This window comes from Lolium rigidum, chromosome 3 (genome assembly GCF_022539505.1).
Source record: "Lolium rigidum isolate FL_2022 chromosome 3, APGP_CSIRO_Lrig_0.1, whole genome shotgun sequence".
NCBI classification, from domain to species: domain Eukaryota; kingdom Viridiplantae; phylum Streptophyta; class Magnoliopsida; order Poales; family Poaceae; genus Lolium; species Lolium rigidum.
In genome coordinates, this window is record NC_061510.1 from 24,694,336 (window position 1) to 24,712,262 (window position 17,927).

The window sequence follows — 17,927 nt, forward strand, 5'->3', positions numbered from 1 at the left end:
CAAGCGGTTATTAGTAACTTGAACAGGAACATCCTCACATATACCAACAGGAATAGCAGTAGATTTATCAGCCATTTGCAAAGATATATGAGTAGGTATCAACTTATCTAAGTAAAGTCTCTTATAAAGAGAAAAAGGCATAACACTAACACCGGCTCCCAAGTCACATAGAGCAGTTTTAACATAATTATTCTTAATAGAACAAGGAATAGTAGGTATACCTGGGTCGCCCAACTTCTTTGGAACTTTGCCATTGAAAGAGTAATTAGCAAGCATAGTGGAAATTTCCTCATTGGGGATTTTCCTTTTGTTAGTAACAATATCTTTCATATACTTTGAATAAGGAGGCAATTTAATAGCATCGATCAAAGGGATTTGCAAGAATAAAGGTTTCATCCAATCACAAAATTTATTATAGTGTTCTTCTTCCTTTGATTTTAGTTTCTTAGCAGGAAAAGGCATTTGCTTTTGAACCCAAGGTTCTCTTTCACTACCATGTTTCTTAGCAATAAAATCTTCTTTAGTATACTTTTTATTTTTAGCATGCTTTTCAGGTTCTTCTTCAACCTCTTCTTTATCAGAAGCATCATTTTTATCATTATCTTTATCATGTTCATTACCACTTTCGGTTTCAGCATCGGAAATAGAAATACTATTAGGATCATTAACGAGTGCAGAGGATTCTACAACATTTTTATGTTTCTTCTTCTTTTTCTTAGAAGGAGCACTAGGTTCAATGCGTTGAGAATCTTGTTCAATTCTTTTGGGATGCCCTTCGGGATATAGAGGATCCTGGGTAGAGACACCACCTCTAGTTGTTACTTCATAAGCATGTTTCTCTTTAGAATTATTTTTTAATAAGTCATTTTGCACTTTAGTAAGCTGATCAATTTGAGTTTGAACCATTTGAAAATGTTTAACAAGCATCTTAACATCATTGGAGGTTCTCTCCACAATATCATGCAAATTGCTAATAGCTTGAGAATTTTCCATTAGATGATTCTCTACTCTTATATTAAAATTTTCTTGCTTAACAATATAATTATCAAACTCATCTAAGCATTGCGCAGGAGGTTTTGAATACGGAATATCTTCCCTAGTAAAGCGCTGAAGGGAGTTTACCTCAATCATGGATGAAGGGGAATTATCTCACATATATCTTCTATGGGAGGTAGATTCTTCACATCTTCAGATTTAATACCTTTCTCCTTGAGAGACTTCTTGGCTTCCCTCATATCTTCATCATTCAATTTAATTAAACCCCTCTTCTTCAATATTGGCGTTGGAATTGGTTCGAGCGTAGTCCAATCATCATGATTCCGGCCTATTTTAGCCAATAATTCTTCAGACTTCGTCCGGAGTTCTTTTCCGAAAGCACAACCAGCACAACTATCCAAATATGCCCTAGACTCAATGGTTAGTCCACTATAAAATATATCAAGTAGATCATTCTTTTCTAAATCATGTCCAGGTCGAGCTCTGATAAGAGAACAAAATTTTGCCCAAGCCTCAGGCAATTTCTCTTCATTTCCCTGGTCAAATCTATAAATTTTCTGTAAAGCAACATGTTGAGCACTAGCAGGAAAGTATTTTTGAAAGAAAACATCACGCAAATCAGTTGGACTTTTAATAGAACCAGGAGGCAAATTATTATACCAAGTTTTAGCATCATCCTTTAATGAGAAAGGAAAAATTTTAGCGACAAAATAGGTACGCATCTTGACATCATCAGAAAACAAGCTACTCATAGAAGAAAGTTCAATCATGTGTTCTACAACACTTTCTTTTTCAGTACCACAAAAGGGTGCTTTCTCTACAATAGCTATATGAGATAGATCAAGAGAAAAATCATAATCTTTATCCTTAATGCATATAGGAGATGTGGCAAATTTAGGATCAGGAGATAACTTATGTCTAACAGTATATTGTGTGAAAAACTTTTTAATTTTGCTTGCATCAGCAGTAGCATTGCATCTAGTAATAAAATCATCATTAAGCTCCACATAATCTTCATCAGGATCATCACTAGAATAATCAAGTTCAGATGAATTAACAGGTGTAGTAGCATTAGGAGTTTCAGTATTTTCAATTTGTCTAGACCTAGCAATTGTAGCATCTAGAAAGGATCCCAATGAACCACTATCATCAAGCACAGCAGAAACATTATCAATATTATGAGAGTTTTCGGATTCAGCAGAAGTACCGAGCAAGTCAAGCTTGTGGCGGTGAAACAAGTCGACTTATCACGGATGGTGAATCAAGAGTAGCAGAGGTACTCAGAGTTGTACCTTTTCTTGTAGTGGATGGTAATATGGCGACTTTAGGATCGCGAGTTTTACCCATGATGGAGAATTTGCAGCGAACAATATCAATCCAAGTGAACTTCCAAAATATGCTCCCCGGCAACGGCGCCAGAAAACAATCTTGATAACCGACAAGTATAGGGGATCGCAACAGTCTTCGAGGGAAGTAAAACCCAATTTATTGATTCGACACAAGGGGAGACAAAGAATACTTGAAAGCCTTAACAACGGAGTTGTCAATTCAGCTGCACCTGGAAACGGACTTGCTCGCAAGAGTTTATCGATAGTAACAGTTTTATAGCGAGTAGCAGTAGTGAAATAACAGCAGCAGAAGTAACGAGACAGCGAGTAGTGATTATAGTAAATAGCAGGATTAAAATACTGTAGGCACGGGGACGGATAACGGGCGTTGCATGGATGAGAGAAACTCATGTAACAATCAAGCGGGGCATTTGCGAGATAATAATAAAACGGTGTCTAAGTACAAAGCAATCAATAGGCATGTGTTCCAATTATAGTCGTACGTGCTCGCAATGAGAAACTTGCACAACATCTTTTGTCCTACCAGCCGGTGGCAAGTCGGGCCTCAAGGGAATCTACTGGATATTAAGGTACTCCTTTTAATATAGTACCGGAGCAAAGCATTAACACTCCGTGAACACATGTGATCCTCACATCACTACCATCCCCTCCGGTTGTCCCGATTTCTGTCACTTCGGGGCCATTGGTTCCGGACAGCGACATGTGTATACAACTTGCAGGTAAGACCATAAACAATGAATATCATGATGAAATAATAACATGTTCAGATCTGAGATCATGGCACTCGGGCCCTAGTGACAAGCATTAAGCATAACAAGTTGCAACAATATCATCAAAGTACCAATTACGGACACTAGGCACTATGCCCTAACAATCTTATACTATTACATGACCAATCTCATCCAATCCCTACCATCCCCTTCAGCCTACATCGGGGGAATTACTCACACATGGATGGGGGAAACATGGCTGGTCGATGGAGAGGCGTCGGTGGTGATGGTGGCGATGATCTCCTCCAATTCCCCATCCCGGCGGAGTGCCAGAACGGAGACTTCTGGCTCCCGAGACGGAGTTTCGCGATGTGGCGGCGTTCTGGAGGGTTTCTGGCGACTTCGACTTCCTCCCGTGCGTTTTTAGGTCGAAGGCAATAAGTAGTCCGAAAGAGGGCGTCGGGGGCCAGCCGAGGCCGCCACACACTAGGGCCGCGCGGGCCCCTCCTGGGCCGCGCCGGCCTAGTGTGTGGGGCCCTCGGGCCCCCACCTGGCTCACCCTTCTAGCTCCGCAAATATTCTGGGAAAATAGGACCTTCTGCATAAATTCCGAGGATTTTCCTGAAAGTTGGATTTCTGCACAAAAACGAGACACCAGAAAACAACGTTAGTCCGTGTTAGTTGCATCCAAAATACACAAATTAGAGGCAAAACAATAGCAAAAGTGTTCGGGAAAGTAGATACGTTTTGGACGTATCATTCACTTAAGGGAAACTTGCTGCTGTTCTACAACTCTCTGCTCTTGGAGGCCCAACACTGTCTACAGGAATAGAAGCGTGCGTAGACATCAAGGCGCAACGAGAGACATGCTGCCAAAGTCTTGGGAAGACTGGTGGTATTATCCCTTCGGACCTATCACGGAGAGAAAGACACAACCAAGAAAACTGAGTTATCTACTTTGTATATCTATCTTGTATAGCTAGCCATGAATCCACATCGAAATGCATGTATATTTGGTGGATACATCTATCCTTAACATACTGAAATGATTGCCATTATTCGTATCAAACCAATAGCGACTCATACAAGCTAAATCTTCTAATCAATGGTGGGCCAATAATGATTTTTTTTGCATATGTATTAAGACGCTCGGCCTGATTTCGAAATTGTCTAGAGTTTTATATGTTGTTTTCATTGCAAAATGATAGGTCTCCTTCCGTAACTTTCCAATTACGAGTACGAGAAGCAAAAAATATAAATAATGTCATACTAGTATGTGTTGTTGGTATTTCTGGACATATATCTGAGTGTGTAACATGGCTCATGCATGTCAAAATGTGTGCAATATTAGCAATCAACATCCGACCGGTTTAAACTAAAACATGTGCGAAATGAGATAAACATGCATGAAGAAACAACATGTTGTTTGCGATTACCTAAAAATGCAGAAGCTTGAGTAATTAATTATCGTTTGTGGATGTCTTAACACTCACAAATAATTCAGGCAAGGCAAGCGTGTACGGAGTGGAGGTCTTTCGCACACGGGTTTTGTGTTGACCGTGTGCCAATAGCTCACTCTTGCATATTGATGGTTCGATAAATTGTGTGCGACGGAGCAATTCAGCCATGTGTAGAGGCCTATTTTGTACTGATGGTAACGTTTTTTTCACTTGGTGTTCAGCCACCTCCTCCTGCATAGCTCAAGCTAGGCTTCTCTCTAGAAGTTAGTTACCCCGCATCGTGCCTTGTAAATTTGCACTTCCTCATTTGCATATCCATGTTCTAAAAAAGCACCACAAGCAAGTTCAAAAAACATAAGAGCCTCATTTGTATATCCATGTAAAATCGTTGTGGGCCTAGGAGCTTGATGAAGGTGACAAGCATGGGTAGCATGGTGGACTCGACTCACATGAATCACGAAAGGAGTAAGACAATCATCAATATAATGTCCACGTTGTTTGCATCGAAAGCACCCTGATTTCTCCTCCTTCTTCTTCTTTTGTGGACCTTGTCCTTCATTGTCCTTCCCTTTGGCTCATGCATCATGATTCTCTTGAACCCCCTGTGCTGGCTGTGGAGCTGCATTGGGCGCCGCAACCGGCGTCATCACGTGCTGATCCTTACCCCCATCCACAATATCAATAATAAGATCCTAATAAATAGTAGTAGTTGTGGAACACCCACGTGAAAATGAATGGAAACAAGTAATCATGCATTGTAGACATAATAATTGCCTAATATAGCATGAGATTAGTGATTTTATAATCAACCAGTATGGTTGAAACACTATGTAAAATCCACTCATCGGTCGTGCACAACTATTTACACACCTAGCGATTCATCCCAAGGCCACTTTCGTGCATAAGCAAGGTATGTATTAAGAATATTGTTCAACCACCGCATAAAGTTTTGAGGTCCCCATAATTCTCCTATAACATGCATCCAAAGAATCATGTCATATTCGTCCAACTCGCATCTACTTCAACAAGCCATACTGCAATCCTATCTATATGCAAATAGAGCGAGAGTACAACATGCATCTATAAACATCTCATAACATAACAACAAGTTTGTTATCTCATAAATAAATATGCACCATGGGAATTACGCCTATAGTACTAAGGCCAACCACCACATGAAGTTTTGAGGTCCCCATAATTCCCCTCTAACATGCATCCAAAGAATCAGGTCAAGGATTATGTCATCTTCATCAAACTCGCATCTACTTCAACAAGCCGTAGTGCAATCCTATATGCAAATAGAACGAGAGTACATCATGCATCTATAAACATCTCATAACATAACACAACAAGTTTATGATCTCATAAACAAAGATCCACCATGGGAATTGCATCTATAGAACTATACCATGTAGGGCAGCTCATGTAGACTAAACAATGATAATACATGGAGAGATTCGATCAAGTTACTACCATGAACCCATAGTTCATGGGGTGGACTACTCCTTGTTCATGCTGGAAAACAACGAGGAGGCTATGTGACGGAGGAGAGGCGATCCTGGTTGCGGTTCCCTCGTCCAATTCTCATCTGGCAGCGAACTGCAGTCTCTTTGTTTTTGTATATATCCTCGCACTGCCGCTTGTCGGTCGCAAATAAAATATCAGGGTATAAATAGGCGGTTTTAGGTTAACACTAGCATGAAATTGAGGCGATCGGAGTTTTGAAGCTCCAGATACCCTCCACAGCGCGGTCTAGGGGTAAAATCGTTGTGTGGCCCAACTGGGAAGCCTGTTGGGCCCCTGTCCTCCGTCTTCACCTTGTTGGAAACGTCTCGAAAATAGTGAAGTATTATCTTTGATCTTGCCCTTTTTTGAGTCCCAAAGCTCCCTGAAGTAAAAAAACACTAACGTGAGATTTTTCTTCCTTGTAGAATTAGATATGAAATTAACGGGATTTCGTGAAAAAACATATAAATCATTAAGAATAGTGGCAATAACTCCTACTATTATGCAAATATGAAGGATAATAATATAATAAACTTCAAAGTTTATGGATATATATGTTTTCAACGTACCACATTGCTAGACAAATCGAACCATACTCGCACATGTTGTAAAGCATTGTCTTCACCCTGTTCATGGGAACACATCGGAGATAGTCGCTGGCGCGCACCATCACCACGCGACTAAGCAAACATGTCCATGCAAAGCGAACTGTCGGGCATTCGTTGTCGTTCCTCACCAGGGTAGCAGGGTTTAACATTTTCTAGAGCTTTATTGACTGAAGAGCAGAAATAAAAAAGATTATGAGAGGTGTAGCGCAAGTCAATGATTCAACACAGGTATGAAGTTTCATTGCCCCCATCATTAGCCTCTTTAATTGGTACTATTTTCCCATTGCAACATGACATAAACATTAAATGGTGCACATGAAATAGAAGTAAGCTTGAGGTTGACATTGAGATTGAGATTGAAGTGCCTCATACTCTCTTACCTTACTAGCCAAGACAAAATAGCATGACGTCAAGAACATCTCGTTGTTGGTCAAATGAAACTTCCTCGCATGCCAGCAGGCCAATCCAATGCAATCCTCAATCATAGAAGCATTTCATACACATTCTAAAACATAAAACATATTCAATCTTTCCTCACTTTGTTGTGTTTGCATCGTACTCTCATTTTTATTTTATCCACCCTTAGCAAATTGTGGAGGGTTTGTGCCCCCATCTTTCTCTCACACTATCATAAAGGGTGATTGTGCTTGTCAAATTCATGGTTTGCTCCACAACCTATTTCTCCAGGTGTACTGACCTTACGTTTTCAGGACAGAAGTTAGTATAAACAATTGATTGATGTCTATATATACACTTGGAGAAATTTGCGTCTACAAGTATTACACGTTGCATGTTCAGATGTTTAGCACGTTCACATCCAAACTAATTGAAGAAGCTGTTACTTGATCAGAGTAGATTACGATGGCCTAGCGGCTCTAAACTTCGGGTGCAGGAGGCGGCCGATCTCCTCGTCGTCCGCGTCCATCGGCCGTCCGGTGTCGTTCCTGACGCGGTGCACGGCCGTGGTGTTGAGCGACTAGTGCTGGAAGCCGTAGAGGTTGAGTATCTGATCGAAATGCATGTATATTTGGTGGATACATCTATCCTTAACATACTGAAACGATTGCCATTATTCGTATCAAACCAATAGCGACTCATACAAGCTAAATCTTCTAATCAATGGTGGGCCAATAATGATTTTTTTGCATATGTATTAAGACGCTCGGCCTGATTTCGAAATTGTCTAGAGTTTTATATGTTGTTTTCATTGCAAAATGATAGGTCTCCTTCCGTAACTTTCCAATTACGAGTACGAGAAGCAAAAAATATAAATAATGTCATACTAGTATGTGTTGTTGGTATATCTGGACATATATCTGAGTGTGTAACATGGCTCATGCATGTCAAAATGTGTGCAATATTAGCAATCAACATCCGACCGGTTTAAACTAAAACATGTGCGAAATGAGATAAACATGCATGAAGAAACAACATGTTGTTTGCGATTACCTAAAAATGCAGACGCTTGAGTAATTAATTATCGTTTGTGGATGTCTTAACACTCACAAATAATTCAGGCAAGACAAGCGTGTACGGAGTGGAGGTCTTTCGCACACGGGTTTTGTGTTGACCGTGTGCCAATAGCTCACTCTTGCATATTGATGGTTCGATAAATTGTGTGCGACGGAGCAATTCAGCCATGTGTAGAGGCCTATTTTGTACTGATGGTAACGTTTTTTTCACTTGGTGTTCAGCCACCTCCTCCTGCATAGCTCAAGCTAGGCTTCTCTCTAGAAGTTAGTTACCCCGCATCGTGCCTTGTAAATTTGCACTTCCTCATTTGCATATCCATGTTCTAAAAAAGCACCACAAGCAAGTTCAAAAAACATAAGAGCCTCATTTGCATATCCATGTAAAATCGTTGTGGGCCTAGGAGCTTGATGAAGGTGACAAGCATGGGTAGCATGGTGGACTGACTCACATGAATCACAGAAAGGAGTAAGACAATCATCAATATAATGTCCACGTTGTTTGCATCGAAAGCACACTGATTTCTCCTCCTTCTTCTTCTTTTGTGGACCTTGTCCTTCATTGTCCTTCCCTTTGGCTCATGCATCATGATTCTCTTGAACCCCCTGTGCTGACTGTGGAGCTGCATTGGGCGCCGCAACCGGCGTCATCACGTGCTGATCCTTACCCCCATCCACAATATCAATAATAAGATCCTAATAAATAGTAGTAGTTGTGGAACACCCACGTGAAAATGAATGGAAACAAGTAATCATGCATTGTAGACATAATAATTGCCTAATATAGCATGAGATTAGTGATTTTATAATCAACCAGTATGGTTGAAACACTATGTAAAATCCACTCATCAGTCGTGCACAACTATTTACACACCTAGCGATTCATCCCAAGGCCACTTTCGTGCATAAGCAAGGTATGTATTAAGAATATTGTTTAACCACCGCATAAAGTTTTGAGGTCCCCATAATTCTCCTATAACATGCATCCAATGAATCATGTCATATTCGTCCAACTCGCATCTACTTCAACAAGCCATACTGCAATCCTATCTATATGCAAATAGAACGAGAGTACAACATGCATCTATAAACATCTCATAACATAACAACAAGTTTGTTATCTCATAAATAAATATGCACCATGGGAATTACGCCTATAGTACCAAGGCCAACCACCACATGAAGTTTTGAGGTCCCCATAATTCCCCTCTAACATGCATCCAAAGAATCAGGTCAAGGATTATGTCATCTTCATCAAACTCGCATCTACTTCAACAAGCCGTAGTGCAATCCTATCTGCAAATAGAACGAGAGTACATCATGCATCTATAAACATCTCATAACATAACACAACAAGTTTATGATCTCATAAACAAAGATCCACCATGGGAATTGCATATATAGAACTATACCATGTAGGGCAGCTCATGCAGACTAAACAATGATAATACATGGAGAGATTCGATCAAGTTACTACCATGAACCCATAGTTCATGGGGTGGACTACTCCTTGTTCATGCTGGAAAACAACGAGGAGGCTATGTGACGGAGGAGAGGCGATCCTGGTTGCGGTTCCCTCGTCCAATTCTCATCTGGCAGCGAACTGCAGTCTCTTTGTTTTTGTATATATCCTCGCACTGCCGCTTGTCGGTCGCAAATAAAATATCAGGGTATAAATAGGCGGTTTTAGGTTAACACTAGCATGAAATTGAGGCGACCGGAGTTTCGAAGCTCCAGATACCCTCCACAGCGCGGTCTAGGGGTAAAAGCGTTGTGTGGCCCAACTGGGAAGCCTGTTGGGCCCCTGTCCTCCGTCTTCATCTTGTTGGAAACGTCTCGAAAATAGTGAAGTATTATCTTTGATCTTGCCCTTTTTTGAGTCCCAAAGCTCCCTGAAGTAAAAAAAACACTAACGTGAGATTTTTCTTCCTTGTAGAATTAGATATGAAATTAACGGGATTTCGTGAAAAACATATAAATCATTAAGAATAGTGGTAATAACTCCTACTATTATGCAAATATGAAGGATAATAATATAATAAACTTCAAAGTTTATGGATATATATGTTTTCAACGTACCACATTGCTAGACAAATCGAACCATACTCGCACATGTTGTAAAGCATTGTCTTCACCCTGTTCATGGGAACACATCGGAGATAGTCGCTGGCGCGCACCATCACCACGCGACTAAGCAAACATGTCCATGCAAAGCAAACTGTCGGGCATTCGTTGTCGTTCCTCACCAGGGTAGCAGGGTTTAACATTTTCTAGAGCTTTATTGACTGAAGAGCAGAAATAAAAAAGATTATGAGAGGTGTAGCGCAAGTCAATGATTCAGCATAGGTATGAAGTTTCATTGCCCCCATCATTAGCCTCTTTAATTGGTACTATTTTCCCATTGCAACATGACATAAACATTAAATGGTGCACATGAAATAGAAGTAAGCTTGAGGTTGACATTGAGATTGAAGTGCCTCATACTCTCTTACCTTACTAGCCAAGACAAAATAGCATGACGTCAAGAACATCTCGTTGTTGGTCAAATGAAACTTCCTCGCATGCCAGCAGGCCAATCCAATGCAATCCTCAATCATAGAAGCATTTCATACACATTCTAAAACATAAAACATATTCAATCTTTCCTCACTTTGTTGTGTTTGCATCGTACTCTCATTTTTATTTTATCCACCCTTAGCAAATTGTGCAGGGTTTGTGCCCCCATCTTTCTCTCACACTCTATCATAAAGGGTGATTGTGCTTGTCAAATTCATGGTTCGCTCCACAACCTATTTCTCCAGGTGTACTGACCTTACGTTTTCAGGACAGAAGTTAGTATAAACAATTAATGTCTATATATACACTTGGAGAAATTTGCGTCTACAAGTATTACACGTTGCATGTTCAGATGTTTAGCACGTTCACATCCAAACTAATTGAAGAAGCTGTTACTTGATTGGAGTAGATTACGATGGCCTAGCGGCTCTAAACGTCGGGTGCAGGAGGCGGCCGATCTCCTCGTCGTCCGCGTCCATCGGCCGTCCGGTGTCGTTCCTGACGCGGTGCACGGCCGTGGTGTTGAGCGACCGGTGCTGGAAGCCGTAGAGGTTGAGTATCTGGTCGTCGGCGAAGTTGAGCGCGCGCTCCATGCCTCGCCGGCACTCCGCGGCATCGTAGCTCGCGCCTTGCCCCCCGCACGGCTTGCAGCCGACGAAGTGCGTGACGAGCGGCCACCGGTCGTCGCCGAGCCCCGGCCGCCACTTGCTCCGCAGCTCCTCGTACCTGTCCACGATCCCCTTCCAGTACCCGTGCAGCACGTAGGAGCTCTCCAGGAACACCTTGTCCCCCCACCTCTCTCGCTCCGTCACCAGCAGGTACACGATCGCCGACTGGTCGTCCGCCTCGTACGCCCCCCGGTTCGACAGCGCCTCCCCGAAGATCTTCCCGTAGTGCTCGCGCACCGGGCCGCGAGGCCCCATCTTCGCCCACGCGTCGAGGAGGTCGAGCGACCACTGGCAGTTCCGGATCACGAAGCTGCCGGCGTTGGTGCCGAGCCAGCTCTTGGCGTCGTACACGGCGTCGTCCCAGCCGGGGAGCACCAGGTTGTGGCGCGCGTACTTGCCCCACGGCGGCTCGAACAGCATGTCCGTGAAGATAACGTCGGAGTCCACCCACCAGAGGAGCTCCGTCTCCGGGTGCGCCACCATCAGCGCGCGCAGCAGCGGCAGCTTCGTCCAGAACCCCGACATCTCGGCGTCCAGCACCGCGTTGCTGTAGAAGATGTCGAAGCCGTGGACGCGGCAGTAGTCCGCCTTGTTCTTGAACGCGCGGAGGAGCAACTGGTCGCCGTCTGGTTTGCTGCACCGGCGCGGCGACGAGCCGGTGACCACCAGCACGCGAGGCCGCCCCGGCGCGACGGAGGCCGGGAACCGCGGGTGCGCGGCGAGCCACGCCGCTCTGTGGGCATCGTAGTCCGACACGGCCGCGCCCAGCGTGTACGGACGGTCGGTCAGCTGGCGCAGCGGCACCGGCTGCTTCTTGGCCGGAGCGTCGCGGCTTGCATACTCGATGCGGATGCGCGGGAGCCCCAGGTCCGACGTGAACAGGAAGAACGCGCACGGCGCGAGGAACATGATGACCGGAATGATCGGGACGTTGGACATTGGATTATGCCTGCCCCGCCGCTCCGGATCATCTTCCTCCGCCATCGCCGACCACGCTCTACTCTACGCTGGGTATGACTGCAACGCTGCACTTAATTTCACTGGACAAGTACCCTACTTAAATCCGAGAGGCGATGACGCGCCGGGCCATGTTTGGAGGTTTCGTTTTTCTTGTGTGTGTGTGTGTGTGTGATGAAGACGGCCGGCGCCGAATGGACTTCTGAACGACTGCTGCACAGAAGAATATACTACCTCGCCGCACCGGTCATGCCGTGGTTGTCATCGTGGTTCGTGGCCTACCGACTGGGAATAGCTGTCCACATGCGCATAAAATGGTAGGTGCTAATGTTGTTTTCGTTGATTTAATCAATGGAAGGTTCTCCCTGTTGATCTGAAAAATGGTAGGTGCATGTGAGGGGGACGTTTAAGATAGTCTCAAATTGCCTAGCCAACTAACAAAGTTAAACCATTTCCTAATCGCACAAGACACACATTGTATTGATAAATCTCCCTCCAATGCAAAATAAGCGTCGGTAGTACAAGTTTTCAAATATATTAGTATGGAATTTTCTTTCTATTTCTTTAGCTTTACGAGCTTGTTCTTTGTTTCTGTACCTCGTCTTGTAGTAATATTAGTAGAAATAGCTTTACTAAAAAAAATTGGCTTAAAATCAAAGCTTGAGCTTTAGCTATTTGGACACATTGTACTTGAACCCATATCAAGATGTTTGTTTAAGTGTTTAGTTGCGTGACTTAAATCTTGTAGTGTTACTGCTAAAGTATTTGTATCACTCTTGTGGAGCGTGAGTTGCCTAAACATTAGCTCTCTAAATTCAGTTTGTTGATATCAACATTTTTTCATTTCCATATTAAGCTCATTCTCAACTACTCCCTTCCGTGTACTATTCAAAGAAGTTTTAGATACTCTTAGAGTAGACTAGATTCAAACTAAAAGGAGTGAACCTACACATTAAAAGTAGACTAGATAAAAACAAAAGTAAGTGAACCATGAAAAGTCCAAAACATCATACATTCTTGAATGGAGGGAGTACTGTTACTTGTAGTTCATTAGTCTTGTTTTCTATTACAAGCTTAGTTGGTATACCTTTCTCTTCCATTAACTTTTTCACTTCAGGCATAAGTTCAGGGGTTATAAAGAGCATATCATTCTTCGGTTCAATCTCACCTAATAGATTGTACTATTCATCGTTTAAAGCTCTCTCAGCAAAAAGGGTCATTGCCTCCTTGTATGTCAATGAGTTTAGAGTTTCTCCTACACATGCATCAACCATTTGTTTACCATGGTTGGAAACCGTCATAAGTAATTCAGAGAATCTTCCCCAAGTTTGGGCAAAGCTCTCTCCAATATTCTGGAAGAAATTTGTGATCTCTCCTTTAACCTGCATAGTCTTATAAAAAGGATTAAATTTATTCATGAATTCTTTTATGCAGTCTTTCCATCTAGCAATAGTATTTCTTGGTAAGGCTTGTATCCATTTAAAAGCTTTGTTCTTCAAGGACCAACGAAATAATTTAAGAAGTAGAAAATATTTTGGCAAATTCTTTGGCCCAACTACCTCACGTATATCATTCACTCTAGTTAAGTGAACGCTTAGACCTTCATGATCTTCTCCTGAAAAGCCATTCTCTTGCATCATATTCGATGCCCTTTACATGATCTATTTCATATTCGATGCCCTTTACATCTATATAGACTATATGATTTTTTGCAACTAATGTTGAAGGAGTTTCATATTGTCCTAAGGTTTTGCTAGGCTCAGCTGCATTAGCTGTGATGGATAATTTTTCCATCAAAGTACTTAAAGTGCTTACGTCTACCACACGTGAATTAGCAAGATTTTAAATAACTTTCAGATGTCTAGAGTCTGGTATTCGATCAGTAAAATTTGGTACATATACTCTACCTGAGCATGTAGATCCTCTTTCCTCGACGGAGATCATCAAAACTTAGAAGTGTCAAAAAAACGAACTCCTAGAGAGGAAGTACAAGTTTACAAGGCACAACGTGGGGAAACTAACTCCTAGAGAAAAACCTACCTCGAGGAGCTGGCTGAACACCAAGTGAAAAAAATCTACCACTAGTACAAAAATAGGCCTCTACACATGGCTAAATTGCTCCGTCGCACACGATTTATCGAATCATCATTGTGCAAGGGTGGTAATTGGCCTCCACATCACACACGGTCAAAACAAAACCTGTGTGCAAATCATCTCCACTTCGTACACGCTTCGCTTGCATGATTTATTTGTGATGTGAAGGCCTCCACAAACCATAATTAATATTCAAGCGTCTGCAGTTTTAGGTAATCGCAAAAAACGTATGGTGTTTCGTCGTCTGTCGTCTGTGTTTAACTCATTTTGCAGACATTTTAGTTTAAACCAATGATGGCAACAACTTCGTGTGTACCAACTCGTTGGGACTCTAAGTGTAGAGTGTTGTAGCAAGCATCTTTTACCCCACAAGGGTGTCTCGAGGGTTTATACCGACCTCACGGGGAATTGGATTAGAAGTTGAATTCTTCCTCTCCTCTTCTAGCAACCTGCAAAATAAAATTCTCGCCTTTTGATGGCCTGCAAGAATACAGGGTTATTCGTGCATGTTTTTGTGGAAGTATTTTTTCTGGTTTTTATATCGTATTCCAACGAGGAGCTTAGTAGGATCTTTATCTACGGTGTTTTTGTTGCATCCAAGGTGTTACAAATCTTAGGTGAATTGACTGCAAGAATTAAAATAGAAAATGTTGAATATAAATAAAGGAGTTTTGAATATTGAAAGTGCAATACAGTAAAGTGCATAAAAGTAAACAACTATTAGGAAGTAAAAGGAGTTTCTGCAGATGAAAAAGTAAGCACGGGAGATTCAGTTCATGGTGATAGTGAATGTGCCTGGTGGAACAAATGTTATAAGTGAATATGATTCTTCCTATTTATATTTGAGAAGGCAAGCAACCCAAAAGAGAAAAAGACCCCTCTTAGTAGATTTTATCTTTCTCCAATGATCCTTCTACCTGTTACCAAAACCATGGTCAGCGCATCTATTAAGGTGGTTAAACCAGATCAAAGCTCTAAGCTTGGTGGTTCTTTGTGATTCCTCGACTATTGCTAGATCCTCTTTAATATCGGTCGTGTCACTCGGGGGGTCGCCGATTCACTAGAAAACAAGTTCATGTCTATGAGTTATTGAGATCATGTTAACTGGTGACATAGGCATCCCCAAATGGACCTGCCGAATAAGGTACCCGAGGATATTTGGAGGCCTACGAACCGAAGCTTTCAAGGCCCGGAAGCCCAATAACTGTCGATATGGAAGATAGAGATAGATTAGGAATAAGGAGTCATGTAATTGTACGTGAAGGACTTCGATAGTCTCCCGGAGTTTGTAACTTGTACGACACGAAAAGCCTCGGCTCCACCTCCTATATAAAGGGGAGCCGAGGGTGAAAGAAAGGATCGAATCCATTGTCAACATAACCCTAGTTTTTCATAGCCGAGCACCTTTTTCGGCTGAACCTTCGAGATCTACTTGCCCTCTACTTTCTACAAAACCCAAGTCTACAATCTGTAGGCATTGACAAGTTAACCCCTTGTCAATTGGCGCCGTCTGTGGGAATTAGAGGCAACAAGGAGGTGATCTCGATGGCATCACAACATCGTCGACAACAAGCAACGTGATGGACGGAGATAAACAGGCCAAACCTGATCTCGTCGATTTTGTTCCTCACCCTCCCGCCCGTTTGCATGCATATGCCGATCTGGAGGAATCGATGGAGATGACGTTCGGGAGTTTCCACTTTCGCGTCGGGAAAGAAGGATCGCATCGCCTGGCGGCACCGATTTTTTCGGAACTGTTAGCGACCGATTCCGATTTTTTGGGATCATCGTCATCATCAATCAAGTCAGGCGACGAGGAGGTTTCGTCGCCAAGCTTCATCAAGCCCGCCATCGGCGAAGAACTCGCCGACCTGCTCGGTGGCATGTCTTTCGGGACGTTCACGGGCTCCGATCTGAGTAGCGACTCGGACAGCGTTGACAACTTCGACTTCATCGACATATCTACTTCTATCCGGGAGGTCTTCGCCGATCGATACGACGATGCCACCGATCCTGAAGATGATGAAAACACAACTGCAATATACCATCAAGTCTACGTAATCGGGGAATCAAGCCGACCAGAGGACGAAGCGTCGGAAGATTTCGATGACTTGGGCAACCCGTACATCGACCCTGCAGATCTCACGCGCGGAACAGGCCCCAAATACGTCAGCCCCACGCCGCGAGAGAAGGTACAGTTGTCGCAAGCAGCTTGGGATAGAGCTCAGAGGGCTATGGATGGCACGGAGCCGATGACCACCACGGCTACACCAGAAGTATTGCAAGCATACCAATATAAACTCGCTCGCGCCGGACGAGAGTTAGAGAAATAGAGAAGAGTACTCGAAGCAAGGAAAGCCGCATCTTCTGCATCAAGTGCGCGTAGGGCAGAACTGAGCCGACAATCAGGAACGTCGGGAGACAACCATAGAGACGACCGTGCAAGAGGAAGATCTCGGCTAGCAAACGTGCCTAAGCATGAAAGTGAGAACCTGATTCAGAACCTCGACATATCCTTTATGTCAATAGACACGAGAGGGTACATCATCCCAAAAACGCCGGAAGCAGGATATCTGGCGACACATGCTTTCATGCTAGCATCCAAACCACCCGTGGGAGATCCCAAGGAAGCATTGTATAATATGGCCATGGCAAGAGTAGGAATCATGGGGACAACACTACAAAGATCAAGTATGCCGCAACCCGAGAGCGCTCCAAGACAAAATAGTCCTCGACCAACTACGGCGGCGCGAGACCCTCCGCGAGATGGTGACGCAAGAAATACAGTGAAGTAAGCACGAGTCGACAAAGCACAACAGGAAAGGGACCGTGAAAACAGTACAGGCGGTTGTTGCAGCAGTCACAGCAGCCACCAAAGTTGCTGAACCAATCCAGAGTACACCTTCTACTGCAGCAAATGTATTTTTCCTTGTCTTTGATGTGTCAATAGGTATTCTACACATTTATAAATAAAGTATGGTGAAAGGAGGTAGGAGGAGGTTTATTCATATGGAGGGTGGAAAAGTGATATTTTGCAGCATCATATAATGAAGATCCAAGACGATTGTTTTGTATCCCTCGTTCGTATGAATCTAAAGAGCTGAAGAACATCCCAATTGGAGTTCATTTGAAAATGAAGTTGAAAATTTGGAAGGCATCTCTGCACTTAACGGACAACCGTATGACCGGGAGGGTCGTAATGCACTCCCGTACCATCCTCCATTGACTCCATAGGGTCAAACTGAAGCTCCTTTGTGAAGGGGGTGCGGGCGGATCTAGCCAGAACTCCCCAGGTCTGCTGAATCAACTTCTAGGAGGCGGGTATTTAAGAAGAGAGCCCTAGCTGCATCCACCGTGGAGCCTGGGCGCCACACCACTTTCATCACCACCATCTTCAACAACACGGAGGCCACGACATCAATGCCATCAAAATCTACGCGCTCGTCATCAATCCATACATTCATCTTGTTATAATCGAAAGCCAATTGTAGATTTGCACTTGTATTCATTCCATCATTATCTCGACCCTTTATATTGTTGCTATCATGATGTCT

The 17,927-nt window shown here is 43.1% G+C and overlaps 1 protein-coding gene across 1 annotated transcript; it reads right to left on the reverse strand.

The window, feature by feature from the left end:
* Window positions 1-10,970: 10,970 nt before the first annotated feature.
* Window positions 10,971-12,334, reverse strand: LOC124695159 (probable glycosyltransferase 4). Its single transcript, XM_047228046.1, has one exon. It carries the CDS (start codon window positions 12,304-12,306, stop codon window positions 11,065-11,067), a length of 1,242 nt encoding a protein of 413 aa, XP_047084002.1. The 5' UTR covers window positions 12,307-12,334; the 3' UTR covers window positions 10,971-11,064.
* Window positions 12,335-17,927: the final 5,593 nt, after the last annotated feature.

Bases quoted from the DNA above. Each gene is read 5' to 3' on its own strand.
- LOC124695159 (XM_047228046.1), bottom strand. From the start codon at position 12,306: ATGGCGGAGGAAGATGATCCGGAGCGGCGGGGCAGGCATAATCCAATG.